We start from the raw sequence: 18,514 nt of genomic DNA on the forward strand, positions 1-18,514 counted from the left end.
AATCGTATATTCATTATAACAGTATATGCATAGGATTATAAGAGTGCTTTTGCATATATATAAAACATAACATATAAGGACGTTCCGTTATATATAAAAATGTGTGCTACAAGTTTAGGTTGAGTTTCGTATGAGATTACAAGTAGTAAGGGTTTAGTATACGTATGTATATATATGAAAATCGTAATCGTAGAACATTTTTGCGCTAATACTCAGTCCGAAACATTCCAAAAAAAAAACATACACTCTCTAGTATAGTACTACACTGACATAACCAACAATGTATCTGCCCAACAGCAGAGCATCCACTGTAGTCCAAACGAGCGCTCCCCCCAATTACTACTTTAAATGCTCAACATGAATTTAGCACTTAATTTATGTAATATTTATTAAAAATAACCACAACGACGACTTGCTGACTCGGCGGTTCCGCATGCTGCTCATCGCACCGATATGCCATTTATGGTGATGACATTTCCAGCCGTCGGTTCAGGTTCGTAGACCTCATCGTTATTGCGCATCTCATATGGCGCATCGTAGAATTGCTCGCTGGGTATTTGATCGTAGATGTTCTCTGTGCCAAAAAAATTGAGAAAAAAATTAATTAATTTGTTGTTTTCACGCCACAAACTGAAATATAAGTTTCGCTGGTAAAAAAGCGTCACATTTCACACACCTGGCTTGCGGCCAATGGTTCCATTACCGTTTACACTGCCACGTCCATTCACTTGGAACGTATTGAATGTCGCTGGCGGTCCATTGTCCAAATGTAATCGGTTGTTCGCCTCCAGCGTCGAGTAAGACATCACCGCCGCATTGCGTTCATCTTTGGTCTCTGCCGCCTGCACATTCTCGGTATTCTTTACCGGTCGCGCCTTGTTGCGATGCAGAAATATGAGCCCGATAATGAAGAGTAGTAAAATGATGACTGTGGCGCCGATCGCAATGCCGGTACCCAAGCTGGAGCTCTCTTGTGCCTCTGTGGCGGCAACTTCACAACGTGGCTCATCGCCACTCCATGTGCCATCTTCGGTGCACTTGCGCAGATACTGTCCGATGCGGTTGTAGCTCGGTATGCAGTGATACTCCGCCGAGCCGCCATATAAAGTGGATTCATTCACCACAATGACGCGTCCATTCTCGATCATCGGCGGACGTCCGCAGTCAACAGCTGTATGAAAGTTAAATTGTATTAGAAAATTACAATAAAAGTTATAAGTCTAATTATGCTTACGTTTGCAACTTGGACTTTTCCCCGCCCATTTGCCGTTCTTCTGGCAGACTCTTGTATCATTACCGATCAGCGTACGTCCTTTCGCACATTTGAATTTCGCCTGTGAGCCCACTGAGTGATCAGCAATATCGACAATTAGATTTTCGCTGATGTCCGGCTCATCACAAGTGATCTCAATGCATGCTGGTGTTTCGTGACTCCATGTGCCATCGTCGGTACACAACCGCCGCGAGACACCGTCCAATTTGAAGTTGGGATTACATTCATATAATACTGCTGCGCCATAGTATGTGACATTAGTGGCCAGCGTCACTTTGCCGTTCGTAATATTGGTTGGTATACCGCACTCAACATCTGGAATACAGATATAGAATAATTTTGGTATTTTAATTTTGGTTTTAGACAATAGAGGAAAGGATCTTATGGAGAAAACTAATGGAAGAAGAAATATTGTCGATATTCTGTTAAACTTGGAGTCGATACTCATGAGCAGAGCTTGAAAGAACCACAAGATCCATATCGTAACGAAATCAGTTATGTCGTACAAACTCATGGTCGTGATCTCATGAGACTTTGTCTGTGACTAACACATACCAGTCGATGGACTAATCTTTTCATCATGATATATACCTAGATGCCTGATGAAATTAATTTTTATCTCTAGATAATACTTACACACACATTCCGGTACCGCACCACTCCATTGACCATTATCTTCACATGTAACAAGAGCTTCTCCAACCATCTTATAGCCGCGCTCGCAACGATATTTGGCCAAAGCGCCAATTCTTAGTGAAAAATTAAACATAATCATTAGTAATTTGAAGATGGAGGAATAAAAGGAAGGCTTGGTCACTCACTTATAGGTTTGTGCGCTGTTCTGTGTGGAGTCGGCGGTACGGATTAGAGTACGTCCGTACATGCGGTCATTGCCCGTCACCGAGAGCAAACTGTGAGCGGCCAATACGGGTTCGGAGCAGCGGATCTCTGCAAAGGAACGGATTAGTTAGAAACGGTAACATTAAGTTAATATATTTTACAATAATGGACTTACCTTCACACTTCGGTGAGGCATCGCTCCAAACGCCGGACTCCAGACATATGCGCCTTGGCACGCCACTCAGCTTGTGCGACTGTGTACAACTGAAAGTGACTTCTGAACCCACATATGTAGTATTCTGTGTATACTTTATGGAACCGTATGGTATGGGTGTTATGATGCCGCAGTCGATATCTGTAAAAGTTTTTGAATATATTTAATATTCAATAGGATGGGTTTGCCATCGAATCAATGGTAGTAGTTGTAACCAGAGGCTATTTTAAGAGCTTCCATTGCAGGCTTAATACTCACATTCACAGAATGGTGCATCCGTATTCCACTCGCCGGTCTCCAAGCATTCCAAAGTCGGATTGCCGCGCAGCACATAACCCGGATCGCAGTTGTACTGAATCTTCGAGTGCACATTGTAGTCATAGCCCACCACGAACGAACCAGCTGGCACATGCGGCGTATCACAAGCGACCAGCTCGCATACCGGCGCGTCACCAGACCATTTACCCTCTTTGGTGCAATACAACTCCGACGGCCCGTCCAACCAGTAGTCTTCTTCACATTCATATTTGACCATCGAACCAACGGTCGTCGACGCATTCACCAATACTGCATGACCCCGATCGGGACGCGCTGGTGCACCGCAATCGACGAAACGACATGCTGGTGGCTTGCTGGACCACTCACCGCCGAGGCCACAGGAAATTATCTACATTGCAAATAAAGCGCATAAAATATTAATAAAGTAGTAGTAAATAAATTAACATTACAAAACACACCAAACTGGCGCATAAATCAATTTACGCGACTTGACGTGTTATTGAAAACAAAAGTCTCGACTCACCGGTTCGCCCACCAGCACATAACCGGCCTCGCACACATAGGTGGCCGTCGAGCCGGCGCGCTTGTCCGTCACACTAACGCTGCCGCCGGCGATGCGTGGCGGCTCAGGACACCAATCAACCAGACATTCCGGCTGTTTGCCCGTCCAACCAGTCAGCTCACAAGTGCGATTCTCATTGCCAATGAGCGTGTAATTTTCGTGACAAGTGTAGGTCGCCTGCACGCCATAGCTGGTGCGTTGCTCCGACAATAGAATGGCGCCATGCTCCAGTTGTGGCAGCGGACCGCAATCGACATCTGTGGTGAAGTGAAAGGGTTTATATATATAAGAATTGTGCTTGGTCAACAATTGTCTATGGATTTATGAACTGTACTTACATTTACATGTCGGCGCTCGTCCACCCCAAGTGCCATCCGCGCGACAAGTGCGCTCTTCATCGCCGAGCAGTGAGTGACCCTTTGGACATTCGTAGATGATCGTGTTGCCCAGCGTGTAGTTGCGTCCAATAACTGTGGTGTTATGCTGTGAGTCCGGCGAGCCGCAAGAGAGTGGGGCTGTGTAAATTTAGTAGAGTGAGATGGAGAGAGTTAGTCTTTGAGTAAACAATTAGCATTTGAAAGGTGGCTTGCAATTAACTCACAATGCTGGCATATAAAATGCAGATAATCCAAATTACAGCCCACATCATTCCACAACCAGTTCCGTCCGCCATCCAACACCACACAATTCTGCTCGCCATTATAGTTGTTCGGTTGATCTTTGCCCCAGGCCGGTTTCTGCACCACTTCACCTATAAATATTCGCAATTTATTAAATACAGTTACACAACAAAGCTTTGTAATTTATTTGAAAATTGAAAATTTGCAATGCCGCAAGGTCATTAAAGCGTCGCTTTGTTGCCTTACACACGCAGACACTTGTAAGCCTGTCTTAACACCAACACCGTCCAAGCTTATATAATTAATTATGTATAAAATCTCACTTTCTGCATAAACAATGCATAGAAAATGGTTAATTAAAATGCGCTGTAGCACGCAAAAGACTTTCGTTTTTCAAAGAACATTTTACAGTTTGTCCAATTATGGCGCCTTGGCCAACTGCATTTGCATACAGCAATTAGCATACATTCATACATATGTAAGAGTATGTGTGTTTGTGTGGCATTAATCACGCCCATTATAGTTAATATGGCATTCAATAAAGTGTTGTGGCCTTTTCCTTTAAGCGCACACTGTTTGTTTTTGTGTTTGTTGCCTTAACTGGATTTTCTATGAGCTCAACTAAATAATTTTTACATATGAATAATATATTATCGGGTTTCGCTTTGTATTGTTTTTGGGGCGCCTTTGTTTTGTTAATTTGGCTTTGTTTGGTATGTCGAATTTTTCTATGAAATAATTTTGGTCATCAACATTGGTTTTCAATGCCACTTTCTTATAGACTTGCACTAGCTAAGACATGGTCATTGTATTTTCGCCGGTACTTTTTGTACTTATATAAGATTTCGTAAACAGTGGAAAAATATTCAAATAGATATATATGGTGGTGAAAAGCGCTATACATGATAGGGACCCACTCGACACGAAATTAAAATTAACAAGTAAGGAAGAGCTGAGTATGGGTGTAACCGACTGTCCCAATTTCAGTCGTCGGACGAAGACATATTATTAGAAGAAAAATATTCCCTCTGAATTTCTTCAAAATATCTACCAAAATATATTATGGTAAAAAAATTATTAGAAGCACTGTGGTCCTCATTTTCGATATATGGGGCCTTGAGAACTTATGGTCCGATTTCTGCTATTTTTAGAGGGGCATTGCTACACTATAAAGGAAGTATTTGTGCAAAGATCCGATTCACTAGTGCTTACTTTATAAATTGTAAAGTAATCGATTCAGATCGACTTCAAGGTAGGCGTGGTTGTGAACCGATTTGGCTTATTTTCATAAAATATCCTTGGGGTGCCAAGGAAATATTATGAACTGAATTTCATTGAAATCGGTCGAGTTGTTTTTCAAGTGGTTGGAGCCACGCCCATTGAAAAATTGTTAAATCAATTTGAGTGCAGCTCTTCTGTACCATCTTTACCATGAAATTTAATGTTTCTGGTGGTTTTCCCTACTGAATTAAAGCATTTTTAGTAGTTGTTAACATAACCTTCGTATGGGAGGTAGGTGTGGTTATAATCCGATTTCCGCCATTTTTATACTGTTTAAGGAAATGAAACTTTGTTGCGAGAGTATAAAAATAATTTAAGTTAAACAGAACCCTAAAAAATTTTGGTTTTAAAAATGAAAGTGCCTAGCTTCAAATGATTTTTTATTTTTTTTTTCATTTTGAAAGCTCGTTTTGTTCTCATATTTCAGTAAAACATCTTTGCTACTACTAGACATCTTCTGAGCATATTTTGGTCACGAAAAAGTTGCTAATAAAATAATCAAATATCAAAGAGCAAAGTGGCCCAATACTGCGAGCTTAACCAATCATTAAGAAATTTTGTTAATTTATTGTTATACAATTTATAATTTTAAAGTTTTAATGAACTACATTTTCGTAAAGCCAAATATATACGCGACCTTCTAAATTTCTCAATACATTACGTCCCCAAAACACTCTAATTAAATTGAATCAGTTGCACCTTACTAATTAATCTCAATATCTGAAGACTAGTATACTTTATTAAACTGTACCCTTGAAACCCCTAGAAATGAGTCTGAAGCAATCCAGACTCCGAAATAACAGAACAGAAAAAAATACCAACATATGAAGTTTCAAAAAGTTTTACCCAAATTCAATATTACCTTTAGGACTCTCATAAAAACCCGAACTCAGTATTGAAAACTATTTCCAGAAAGCATTACTATTTCAAATCTCTTGTTTCCGCAGAATTCAACTCATTTTGAAATAGAATGGAATATCTTTGGGTAACTGTAAAGCTTAGTTTTTAGAAACGATTATCAAAATAGTAACAAGGTAAAAACCGCATTGTTTTGACACTTTTTTTAATTATCATTATTGTACCTGAAAGGTATTAACAATAAAAATCAATAATTAACAGTTAACTAGCGGGAATTTTGCACAAAACTCACCACCGCATATTCACCACAAGTTGATTATTTACTATGAAACTACCTGCTTTGGTCAGTATATGTGGGAACTAAAATTTTGGAGGAACATCAGTCTTCCTTCAACGTGCCTTCATTACCTTTATGTTACAAACTCAAATCTTAGTTTTAACTAAAGCATTATTTCAAGATGGTGTTCAGAGAAACAATGGTTACACAACACTTTGGCTTTATGTTCTTCGGATTTGTCATATTTTTACAAATATGTCTGAAAGTTTTTTGCAATCTAGAAACTAAGATCGAGCACTTGGGCGATATACCGAGCATGAAGCCAAGCGACAACGCTTCTGAAGCGGCTAAAAAAACCAAAAAATGCTAGAAGCAGAGAAATATAGCGCTAAACCTAATGAAGTTCATGTAATTTCATGATATTCTATTATTTTAGACAATAAATATGCGCATTTAACAGAGAGTTTACTTTATCTTGTATGGGGTAGTTATATAGGGTAGTCTAAGAAATGGAAAGTGTTTAAAAAAATAATTAAAAATTACTATTTTTGGATATTTTAGGATCGCATAATAGCGAAATTATGGAAATAAAATTCGACAAAAATAAACATAATCAAAAAGCGCTATAGAAGTTGACACTTTTCTCCATACATTAGTCGATAGTCAGTTTTATAACTGAGGAAGGTCTAAGTTGCTTTACTTTCGAAGAAGATTTGCATTAAGAATCCTGTAATTGTAACCATAGGTTCCTAGCTCATGATTAAACCTCATTGCTGTTCTCAAAGGCAATTGGTCCACCACGAAACATGACGTTAAAACTCCATAATATTCATACCTTTTTGTACAAGTTATGGGCCGATCTTTTTGAACAATATTATTTTGAATTTTCCGACATGATTTTTTGTAGGTTCACTGTATACTTTACCGCTTTCGTATCTTATTTACATCCTGGTCATTCTACTTGTCATAAGACATGTATAGTTCTGTGTTTTCTTTCGATCCTGTAGCTCTAATTTTCCCCACTTTTCTAACGAACTCTGCCATATATCGTCGATAACTCGTTTAATGTCTCTTCATCTATAGCACAGTATTTATATTTTAGCTAAATCAGAAATGTGCCACATCACCTATGTGATTTGTAAAGTGAGTTTCAGTCATAGAGTGCATGTTTTGGAAATTAATTTTAAAGAATTTTATACATTTAACCGGTGTGTGTTTTCCCATCGGATATTACTAAGCAATATTGGACATAAATGTCAAAGAACTGACAGTCGAATTGACAGCTGTTTTGACAGCTATCCCTCTAGGAAATTGTATATTTCGAAAAATCATCTCATATGTTGAGCAGTCGAATTGACAGCTGGCTGACAGCTATCCCTCTAGGAAACTCTAGACTTCGAAAATTCATCTCATATGTTGATTAATTTCTTCCTGAGTCCTGAGTGTACAATCTCACCATTTTGGAACGAGTATAATTAAATTCACTACATCACTTTTGAAATTCACCAATAATTACCACTAACTAAATTAACTAATTACCCCAACAACAATATGCCATTGCCCTTTGCAACAAACAGCATTGAACTTCAATATCTGTTTATTATATAGACAAACCTTGGTACAAACAGAGGTCCAATATAAAATCTTTTCATAATTTTTCCGCCAGCCCCGCAGCCATTCGCCTGTGTATGATTGATCGCCTAATGTCTTTGCAGCCCATTGACCAACATCAGCACCGGACTGTTGACTTTCGTAAGGCGTACAAGGTTTTACGCCATAAAGGCGAACTTATTTAATTAAACTGGTCTAATTTCATGGCGCTACTCTAACTAACGCAACAACAAAAGCCAACTGTAAGTCGAATGCTCTTTTAAGGTGCGTGTCTGCATGCAGATCACAATAAACAATCAAATGGAACCGGTTTTTTATGACAACAAAAGTTTAAACAAATGAAATATACATTGCGACAATAAAATAAAAAAACTAAATGAAAAATGGCTGCTGGCGAATGAAACGCCAGAGCTCGAAGACTCGAACATAATAATAAATTTTCATTTTAGTGAATTTACAGATTTCGTGACAAATAAATATTTAAATTATATTTTTTCATCGGAGATTTTGCCAACAGGTCCCGCCGAAAAAATGTTCCCTCAGTGAAATTGTTTGTTTAATAAATTAGAATTTTATCAACACTTCGCTCTTACCGTTAACCCATTTCCAGGTGCGCGAAGTAATGCCGGGTTCTTTTTGCGCACCAATCCACACCAGCTGTGTCTTCAGCTCCGATTTGCGTCGTTCCAATTCGGCGAGTATGTAATCGTTGGCGGCACCACGAAAATCGTGCACCAAATTGCCACCTAAAAACAAGAGAATATAAATAAGAAACACGTTGAATAAGAAAAAGCAAAGAAAGACAATAAAATTCTTGCAAATTAATAAAATGCCGCTCGCTTAATTTGCATGTTCTTTTGGCGAACTTCAACACACACTCACCAGTTGCTTCGCACATTTGCTGCGCCTTCTCGAAATTCTCACCCTTAGTTACATGAAATTCATAACAAGTCTTTGAGAATGTCGTCAGCACTGTGTCCACGCTCAGATTGGGGCTGAGACAGCGATCGACGGAGAATTCATCGTTTGTGAAGACTTCCACTTCGCACAAGCTCAAACTGCCCTCCACCCCCACCAGCTGAATGGCCACATATTGGCCAATGAGTGGACGCGCACAGGAGAACGTCTTCGTTATGCCCTCCTCGACGGTGCCGGGATACCAGGCGCAGAGTGGATTACGTTGTAGATCGGCGCTGCTGTTGCCAACACGTATCTCGAGATCCTGCAGCGGCTGGTGGCCACAGCAGCCACGTGTGGTAATGCGCACAACGCGCACGGCTTGTGGCGCTAGCAGGTCAACGCGCCACCAGGGCGAGGGTTCTTTCTGTGTTTCGGAACACTGTTGGCCGTCGGGGTTCTGAAAGATGGAATAATGTGGGCTATAAGCTATGTGTTTAAAAAAATAGTTTTAACTAAGGAAATCAGTATAAATATTAATCTTTGAAATAAAATGTGACTGAAAACTCCTCAATTTATATAATTCCAAATGATCAAACTTAGGATTAATAAATTCCCAGAGTAAATATTGAATTAAATGTTATGGAAGTAATCTAGAGACTTCATTGTGATCTATAAATCACTAATATTTTTCTAGTTCCATGCAAATTATACTTTATTCGATTGGTTTTTATGGAGGTTTTTCAATTCAGATTTTCAGGTATTACTAGACGACATAGTTAGGTTAGGTTAGGTTTGTAGGCAGATCTCTGCAAATACAGAAGATCTCACTTAGACAGTTTTGAGCGCTGTCCGCTGTAATACCAATAAACTCCTAATGGATCAAAAACCCTTAAGATTCAGTAAAACGCTTGGAATCTGTTACGAATTTCTTAAGTCGGCTAATTTCGATTCTAGCCAATTCGCTAGGATCGCCGAAAGTGGACCTTCCGAGGTGTTTCAACCTCAGTCTGGCAAAAGCTGGACAGTGGAGGAGGAAATGCTTAGACGATTCCATCTCGCCTTCCTCCATAAGGCTTTGGCAGCTTGCATCTGCCAAGATCCCAAGTCTCAACGCAATGTCCAGTAAGCACACCGATGCTAAGAAAAAGCAGTTCAAAGGATCTTTTAAGTTCCACAGCTCGGCAAAAGGACCTCGCCACTGCACAGATGCTGGTTGTTGACCAGCGTTTGGCGAGCTCATGCGTGGTCTGCATTTCCAGCGATCTCGCGCAGATGGACTATAGACTACCAACCCGCTCCCATTCCGACGTCGGCGTAGTAGTTTCTCTCAATATTTTTCTAAATATCTGCGCTGAGGGTCTCCGATCATGTTAATTTTAGTAAAATCTTTAAGCGGACTCGATAAATATATCAAGTAAACACTGAGGCCTTCGGGACGCAGACTTTATGATATATAGTAAATATTTTCGGCAGCTAATAATGATCATAAGATCTTGCCGTGACGAAGGAGGGCTTTATGTAGAATCCAGGTTAGAAATGAGATACAAAAAACGATCTAGTAAGAAAGCCGTATGATATAACAAGTTTCTGATCTCAGTAAGTTTGACCAGACTCAGTAGTTTTTACAAATCATTTGAAACATCTCTAAATATCGATATTATATATAATGAATTACAAATTTTTGCATAGTTATCTCTTACCTTATTCCCCGGATTACCATCGTTGGCGTAATTCGCCGGCCCCGCACGTGTGTACGAACTCTGATTGACAGGCTTACGGTAAGCAACATTCGTACCACAAAATGGCAATTCACGCTCCCAACCAGTCCTCGGATCACATCTGATGGATCGTGGGCCGAAGAGCTCATAACCTGAATCGCAATCGTATTTGGCCTCAATGAAACCCACATCACCGGAGATGGTCTGTACTTTGGCATTAAGCGGCACGGCAGGTTGGCCACAAACTGTAAGTACAACAATAACAATAATGAAAATTTTATATAAATAAATGCGCTTAAAGTAGCGGTAAACTAGTTGGAAATGATAAATATTTATTTAATAAATGTGAGTGTATGTGTATGCTAACTTGCTAGGCGTGATTTGCTAAATTAGAAAAGTGTCAACGCGCACAAACCAAAAAGAAAAAAATCGAAAAACTAAACCAGGTTGCAGTTCGATAACACTTGGTCGCTAAGTAGTTAGCAAACAAGCGCTATTTTTAAGCTTTAACGCTTTGCAAACAACAACAACAATACAATAAAAGTAAAGCTTTGTATTTCATATAAACGGATAAAGCCAACTGACAGGCTGACAGCCAAAGCTTGTGACTGCGTCTGTTAATTAACCATAATTACTTAACAATATTTTCACAATTCTTTGATATTTTTCAAAACAAATTTCATATCATTGCAATTGACAAGCGAAATAATACACGGAGCTTTCTTAGAAATTCATGAAAAAATATCTAAAAAAATTAAAAAAAAAAATTGAGAAAATCGTTTTTCTTTCTTCTATGCTTATAAGTATATTACCGTAATAATTCCACTGATAGTCAGTAAGGTACATAAGTATGTTATTTGTACATACTATATCCACATAAGGTATACAACAACACATTAATTTGTCTTGTCAACACAGAGATATGTAGGCTTTTCTACCGTTTGGGTTATTGAACTGTCACGCAACATTTCTTACTGAACTACTACTATTTGTTTTTGTTGTTTCAGTCTGCTACGGTAAAAAAGCAAAAAAAACTGTTAGAGATGCCGGTTGACTTTGTCAACTACATGCTGCATCCGTCTCATCAACTAGGCGAGCAACAACAAGACTCTTCATACATATATACGCATACACCTACATAGGCATTCCTAAGCTCTCTATATACATATATAAGTATATATACATTTGTCAACTATGTATGTACTCGTATGTTTTATATGCACCTCCACCGCAAACTTTTTTGCATTTTGCTCGCATTGTTTTACCAACGTTTTTTTGTTATTGCTCAACAGCTGCGTATAATCTATGCATGAGCTTCTATTTATGAACTGCACTGTGAGTGTACATACATAAGTGTGTGTGTGGGCTGCAGATTTAGTGCATTCGTTCGTTTGTAGGGGGCGTAAGTAATATACATAAGTGTAAGTATGTATTTCCAGTCCACAAGTGTTAGCGGCGTTGTTCATATGCCTTTTTAGTATGGCTTAATGCCGTTATTTCATAAATCAAACGAATTTTGCCGTTGTTCATAAACGCTTTTGTTTATTGAATTTTGTACTACAGAGACTTTGTAGTGGCGTGGTTCAAAAAATTTCATGATATACATTGAAGAAATTTTATGCTATAAATTTTGAAAAAAATATTATGATAAAATTTTAAAAACTTTTATGCTATAAATTTTGAAAAAATATTATGATATAATTTCAAAAACTTTTATGCTATAAAATTTTGAAAAAAAATATTATGATATAATTTCAAAAACTTTTATGCTATAATTTTTTAAAAAAATATTATGTTATAATTTCAAAAACTTTTATGCTTTAAATTTTGAAAAAAATATTATGATAATAATTTTTTATTTTTGAAAAAAATATAATATGATGATATAGTTTCAAAAACTTTTATACTTAAAATTTTGAAAAAAAAAATATTATGATATAATTTCAAAAGCTTTTTTGCTATAAATTTTGAAAAAATATGATGATATAATTTCAAAAACTTTTATACTATAAATTTAAAAAAAAAATATTATGATATAAATTTGATAAAAGTATGCTATAAATGTGATTTATAAGGATAATGACAAAGTAAAAAATTTATACAAAGAAGTACATACACAAATATGTAATGACAGAAACTTGTTTTGATAAATTTATTTGACTTGACATGAAATAGAGTTCGCGTTTCTCAAAAACTATTTTTATATGAGTAGTTTAAGAAAATTCCATATTTTCGAAAAATTTTGAAGCAAAGTTGTCACCAAATATTATTATTAACCCATACGATTACCCTCCTCCCGCCCAACCGACGCGTGGGGCGCAGTCCGCATACGAGCGGAATTTGCCGAGTCTAGAAAGGCAAGAGATTTTTAAGCGTCCGGTTCTCAAACTGCTAAGCTACAGAAACAAACATTTCAACAGCTGAGAATTAAAAATTTATAAAAACAAAAAGTTAAAAATTTCTGAATATTACTTATTAAGGGAAGACAAAATAGTTTTTTTATGCTAAATATTGAGTCAGATGGATCAAATGTGCTGGAATGCGAATTAAAATCATGACATATTCGGCAGAATGGTTCATTTAACTCAAAATTTGTTCTAGACGATTTTAGAAATAATGGTCTAAACTGCCTGGATGAACGCAATGGAACATTAAACTTAATATCAGACAAAAGGAATGCACTACAAACTAAACCATTCAGAAGTTTTACTAGGAAAATTATACCAAGCATTTCTCTGCGACTAGTGAGTGTGGGAAGATTTATAAGTAACTAAATTATTTAAATCCAATTGCAACTCAGTCCTTTCGTTATGAGAAGTATATGATTTAAAAAGTTTTACATCATCCGCATATAATAAAATTTCTGAAAACTTAATTACTGAAGGTATATCATTGATGAACAACAAGAACAGAATCGGGCCGAGATGACTACCCTGTGGAACCCCTGAAGTGACACTAATTGAATCGGATAATGTATTATTAAATAAAACTTGTTGTTTTCTGTTAGTAAGATATGAGGATACCCATTCAAGAAGTCTTGGTTGAAAACCAAGAAGATTCAGTTTTTGCAAAAGAATTGAGTGGTTTACTCTATCGAATGCTTTACTAAAGTCTGTATATATAACATCAGTATTCTTATTATCTCTAAAACCCATTACTAAAAACACATGGTTTACAAATTCAAGCAAGTTTGTTACTGTAGATTTCACTTTACAAAATCCATGCTGAGAGAATGAAATTAAAGAAGAGATTAAGAAAGTTATTTGGTCAGTGACAATAGCTTCAAAAAGTTTGGGTATAGCTGACATTTTAGCTATACCCCTATAGTTCTCAACAGATGATCTAACTCCACTTTTATGCAAAGGTAATATAAAAGAGTTTTTCCACATTGACGGAAAAATACCTTGTTTAAGAGATAGGTTAAAAAGCTTAGTTAAGGGCAGATAGATATATTTTGCGCAATTTTTAAGAAAGCTTGAGGGAATCATATCAGGGCCATATTTAAACGAATTTTTTAACGTAACTAAATAATTTAACACATCTGTTTTAGAAATAATTGGTGTATTAATTACAGTACTCGGACATAACACTTGATGATATGGCACATTCATAGGGTAGTTTGAACAATAATTGGATTTGAAGAATTCTGCAAACATATTAGAAATAATATAATTGTCACATGACATTGTTGATTTATATTTTATCGCGGACGGAAAATTTGAAATCCTGCGTTTGGAGTTAACGAAACCATAAAACAATTTCGGATTACGAATAATATTATTTTTTACTTTGATTATGTAGTTTTTATAACATTTTTTGTTAAGTTCCTCAAACTGACGACACAATTTAGAATATTTTAAATAGTCAACAAGAGCTCCAGTTCTTTTATAAAGTTTAAAAGCACGAGCTTTTTTATTAGTGTTTTAATAGTGTTTAAATTTATAATATATATTTAAATGTACATGTAAAAAAATATAAAGAATTTTTTGCAATTCGAACTAAAACGCTAGTTTTGAATTAATTTATATTAATTTATTATTTTAATTTAAATTAATTAACAATTAGTTCTGAGAATTAAAAAATTTACTTTACACTCTACCCTCTAATGCGATAATGCCGATCTGTTAGCAACGGCTCCCGCTTTTGCCTATTTATTCCTTCTTTGCTAACTGATCTTCTGATTGCCCCCGTTTCTCCAAATCGACCAATCAAAATTCGCCACGATAGCAATAAGCGCGTATGTAATTAGGACATACGTAAGTAATTAGGAAAAAACGTAACTAATTAGGATTACGTTAATGATGCTGCCATATCGTTCGTAACACTCCCCCCCGGTATATCCTGTTGATCAGGGTGTACCAAACTCATCAAATCTAGAACGGCTATTTTGGCAGCTGGTCTCTCAAAGATGCCGCAAGAGGTCTTCAGAGTAGCGCTTCTGACTTTTCCATCATCACTTTTTCGTACCTGAATCACTCTGCCTTTAGGCCAGCAGTTTCTTGGACTATTGGGGTCAACGATGTACCCAATATCACCGATTTGAATAGGCTTTACATCCGAAAACCATTTGGTTCGCCTGGTTATGGTGGGTAGATACTCCAAAATCCAGCGTCTCCAGAATGCATCGGCTAGTTGCTGTGATGTTCGCCAGTTACGACGCATTAAAGTGGTCTCAGTAACTGGTTCTGCGATTGGCTTAACACCACTTGAGCTACCTAGCAGGAAATAGTTAGGCGTGAGTGCTTCCTCCTCTTCGTGGTCGATGGGGATGTAAGTTAATGGACGAGAGTTAATAGTCATTTCGACCTCCATTAAGACTGCACGAAGTAGTTCGTCACTTGGACGGTTAGTTGTCAGAATTTGTTTCAGTATCTGCTTTACTGACCGGACCAACCGCTCCCAGGCTCCACCCATGTGGGGCGAAGCGGGTGGTATAAAACGCCAATTAGTTGCAGCAGAGGTAAACGTCTTCGTTAGAAGATTTTTATCTAACAGTTCAAATGCTGATTTCAACTCCCTTTCAGCACCTTTGAAGTTTGTACCATTGTCACTCCATATTTCTAAAGGACTCCCTCGGCGGGCCATGAAATTACGTATAGCTAAAATACAGGAGTCGGTTGATAGCGAGTATGCAATTTCGATGTGAACTGCTCTAGTTGTTAAACAGGTGAACAACACTCCGTATCTTTTCTCTGTACTCCTTTTAACCGTAACCAGGAGTGGGCCGAAGTAGTCAACGCCTACGTAGGAAAACGGTCGACTAAATGCTGAAGTCCGGGCTGGAGGTAGACAGGCCATCATAGGTGGTCGAGGTTGAGATGATTTGTTTTTACAATACTGACAATTGCGTCGAATTTTATTGGCCAGTGTGCGAAGTTTTATAATCCAGTAGAATTGCCTTATTTCGTTGATCACTGTTTCCAAGCTGCCATGATGATACTTTATATGAAAATAATTTATAATTAAATGCGTAACGTGATGATCTGAAGGCAACAATACTTGGTCTGGCCGCCCATGTATCTTAACTCTACCGTTTATTCGTAAAACTCCGTAGTCATCCAGATAAGGTGATAGTTTGAAAATATTACTAGATTTGTCAATAACCTTTCCGGATTCTAAAGACTTGATAGAGTCTTTGAAGCTGTCATGCTGGACTTTTCTCCAAAGACAGCGCTCCGCTTTACGAAAATCTTCACTATTTGGTGCATCACCAATGAATTGATTGTCTCGAATAACACTTAACCAAATCCGAGAGCAATACATAGTCATAGCGGTTCCACGAAGTAAACGGTTCCAAGTTGAAAATCTTGAAGGTTCTGGTACTACTTCAAGCTGTTCTAAGGTTGAGTTATGAATGCCGGTAAACTGCGGACGCAGCTCTTCAGTTGAAACACATTGTGCTTCATCAGACATAAACCTCTTTTCATGCGAGAGGTATAAAAACGGTGGCCCCTTAAACCACCGACTGTCGTTCGAAAAGTCAGGATCACCATTCCATTTGGTAGCTTCATCAGCAACATTTTCTCCAGTTGGAACCCAGTGCCATTCCTTGACGTCAGTCAACTCTAGGATTTCACTAACTCGGAAGGCTACGAACTGTTTATAACGGCGATGATCGGATTGTAGCCAAGCTAATACCGTACGTGAATCTGACCAAAAAACGCGTTTATCAATGTGGATAGAGTGCGATTCAATTACATGTTTGGCGAGGCGAGCTCCTAAGAGAGCTGCTTTCAGTTCTAAACGAGGTATAGATACTAACTTAAGTGGGGCTACTCTTGTTTTACTAGCGACCATTGTACAGTTAATTGTATCGCCGTATGAGTATCGAAGATAACACACTGCCGCATAACTGCTTTCGCTTGCATCAACAAATGTATGTAATGTAATTTGAGGAACTCCGTCAATCGTGGTTCTCATGTAGCATCGTGGGATTCTCAAACTCTCAATTTTTGGAATAAATTTAATCCATTTTAGCCACTTGGTAAATTGGTCATCAGGAATTGGGACATCCCAGTCGCATCCAGCTCTCCATATCCCTTGTAAGATGACTTTGGCATATGTTACGTAGAATCCAATTAGCCCAAGAGGGTCGTATATAGTCATCACCAGGCTCAAGACCTCACGTTTAGTAGGTCGCCGTTGACATAGAAATATGTCAGAATTTCTGTACTTAGCGGATACACGAAAGGCGAAATGGTCGCTGGATGTAATCCACCACATGCCTAAAACCTTCTCAGTAGGCAGCTCATTATTAAGATCGAGAGATAGCGCATCTAATGGATGCTCATTTAGGGTAGTCAGTACTCGACTAGAGTTGGACAAAAAATTTCTTATATGAAAGCCCCCTAGCGAATGAATATGCCGAACGTCTTGTGCTAATCTTATAGCTTCTTCTTCAGTATCCACACTCACCAACATATCATCGACGTAGTGATTTTCGATTATACACTTTGAAGCATTAGGGTACTCCTGTTTGAATTCTTCACCATTCTTATTTTTGACATATTGTGCGCAGCTTGGTGAACATGTAGCCCCAAAGGTCATCACCGTCATGACAAACGTAGTTGGCTCATTAGCGTTTGGTTCATACCAAAGAAAGCGTTGGAAGTTCTGATCTTTTTTTCGGACACGAACTTGATGAAACATTTCAGCAATATCGGCAGTGATTGCAATTCGCTTTTGTCGAAACTTAAAGAGCACCTTGTGCAAAGGGGTGGTTAGATCGGGACCTTTCAGCAGCATGCTGTTTAGAGATATGCCATTTACCTTAGCAGCTGCGTCCCAGACTAATCGAATCTTTCCTGGTTTGTTGGGGTTGGTTACTGCAAAAATCGGCAAATACCAGTATTTTTTTACGGCAGCGTCCGATGGCCCTAAACGTCTGATGTACCCCTTCTGCATATAATCGTGAATCTTTTGGTTAAGAGTTTCAGCCAGTTTGTGGTCGCGTTGCATTTTTGTCCGTAGACATCGGGCCCGAAATAAGGCCATTGGAAGGCAATCGGGTATCTGGATGTCCGGAAGCTTCCACAATAAACTGGTCTCAAAATGACTTCCAATACGAATAGTATGGTTTTGTAATTGCTCCAAAGCAGCCTCGTCCTCCGTAGATATTATGACAACAGGTTTGGTTGACACACCCAAGTTGTCGAGGCAAATGTACGATTTGGTAATTTCAAGCAGTTCGGCTGTTGCCGAGCAATCACAAATATGGTAGACATGGTGTATGGTATCAACGTATGGGTCAGGCGTAAGACCTTTCAATGTCCATCCAAGTTTAGATTTTTCTGCAATTGGTTCATTTTCTGCTCCATATAATGATTTTATAGGAGATCCTAATGTCGCGTTATTTAAGCCAATAAGCAGTTGCGGAATGGCGTTCGAATAGGATTGCAATGGCAACCCTTCCAAGTGTTTGAAATCGGACTGCAATTTGAAAGCGTTAAGCGATTGCGTAGGCAAATGAAGCTTCTTGACGGAGCGAACACCCTTAAGAGCAAATTTCTTATGCCCATTTGGAGCTGATATGCTTAGGTCGGCTACGACCGACTCGTTCTCATAACGATGTGTGTCACCAG

General features: G+C 38.1%; 1 protein-coding gene across 1 annotated transcript in view; it reads right to left on the reverse strand.

Annotated features, from left to right (window-relative positions):
• Positions 1 to 385: 385 nt before the first annotated feature.
• Positions 386 to 18,514, reverse strand: part of LOC105209964 (sushi, von Willebrand factor type A, EGF and pentraxin domain-containing protein 1) — a 56,947-nt gene continuing 38,818 nt past the window's right edge. The window contains exons 3-15 of the mRNA XM_011180666.3: positions 10,416 to 10,678; positions 8,698 to 9,172; positions 8,409 to 8,561; positions 3,770 to 3,919; positions 3,507 to 3,683; positions 3,130 to 3,425; positions 2,586 to 2,994; positions 2,289 to 2,468; positions 2,095 to 2,221; positions 1,910 to 2,022; positions 1,235 to 1,588; positions 677 to 1,171; positions 386 to 574 (exon numbers count right to left, since the gene is read on the reverse strand). Of these exons, the coding sequence (XP_011178968.2) occupies positions 441 to 574; positions 677 to 1,171; positions 1,235 to 1,588; positions 1,910 to 2,022; positions 2,095 to 2,221; positions 2,289 to 2,468; positions 2,586 to 2,994; positions 3,130 to 3,425; positions 3,507 to 3,683; positions 3,770 to 3,919; positions 8,409 to 8,561; positions 8,698 to 9,172; positions 10,416 to 10,678 (3,326 nt within the window). The 3' untranslated portion in view covers positions 386 to 440. The remainder of the gene's footprint in view (positions 575 to 676; positions 1,172 to 1,234; positions 1,589 to 1,909; positions 2,023 to 2,094; positions 2,222 to 2,288; positions 2,469 to 2,585; positions 2,995 to 3,129; positions 3,426 to 3,506; positions 3,684 to 3,769; positions 3,920 to 8,408; positions 8,562 to 8,697; positions 9,173 to 10,415; positions 10,679 to 18,514) is intronic.

The sequence above is a fragment of the Zeugodacus cucurbitae genome, chromosome 5 (genome assembly GCF_028554725.1).
Source record: "Zeugodacus cucurbitae isolate PBARC_wt_2022May chromosome 5, idZeuCucr1.2, whole genome shotgun sequence".
Classification (NCBI taxonomy): Eukaryota; Metazoa; Arthropoda; class Insecta; order Diptera; family Tephritidae; genus Zeugodacus; species Zeugodacus cucurbitae.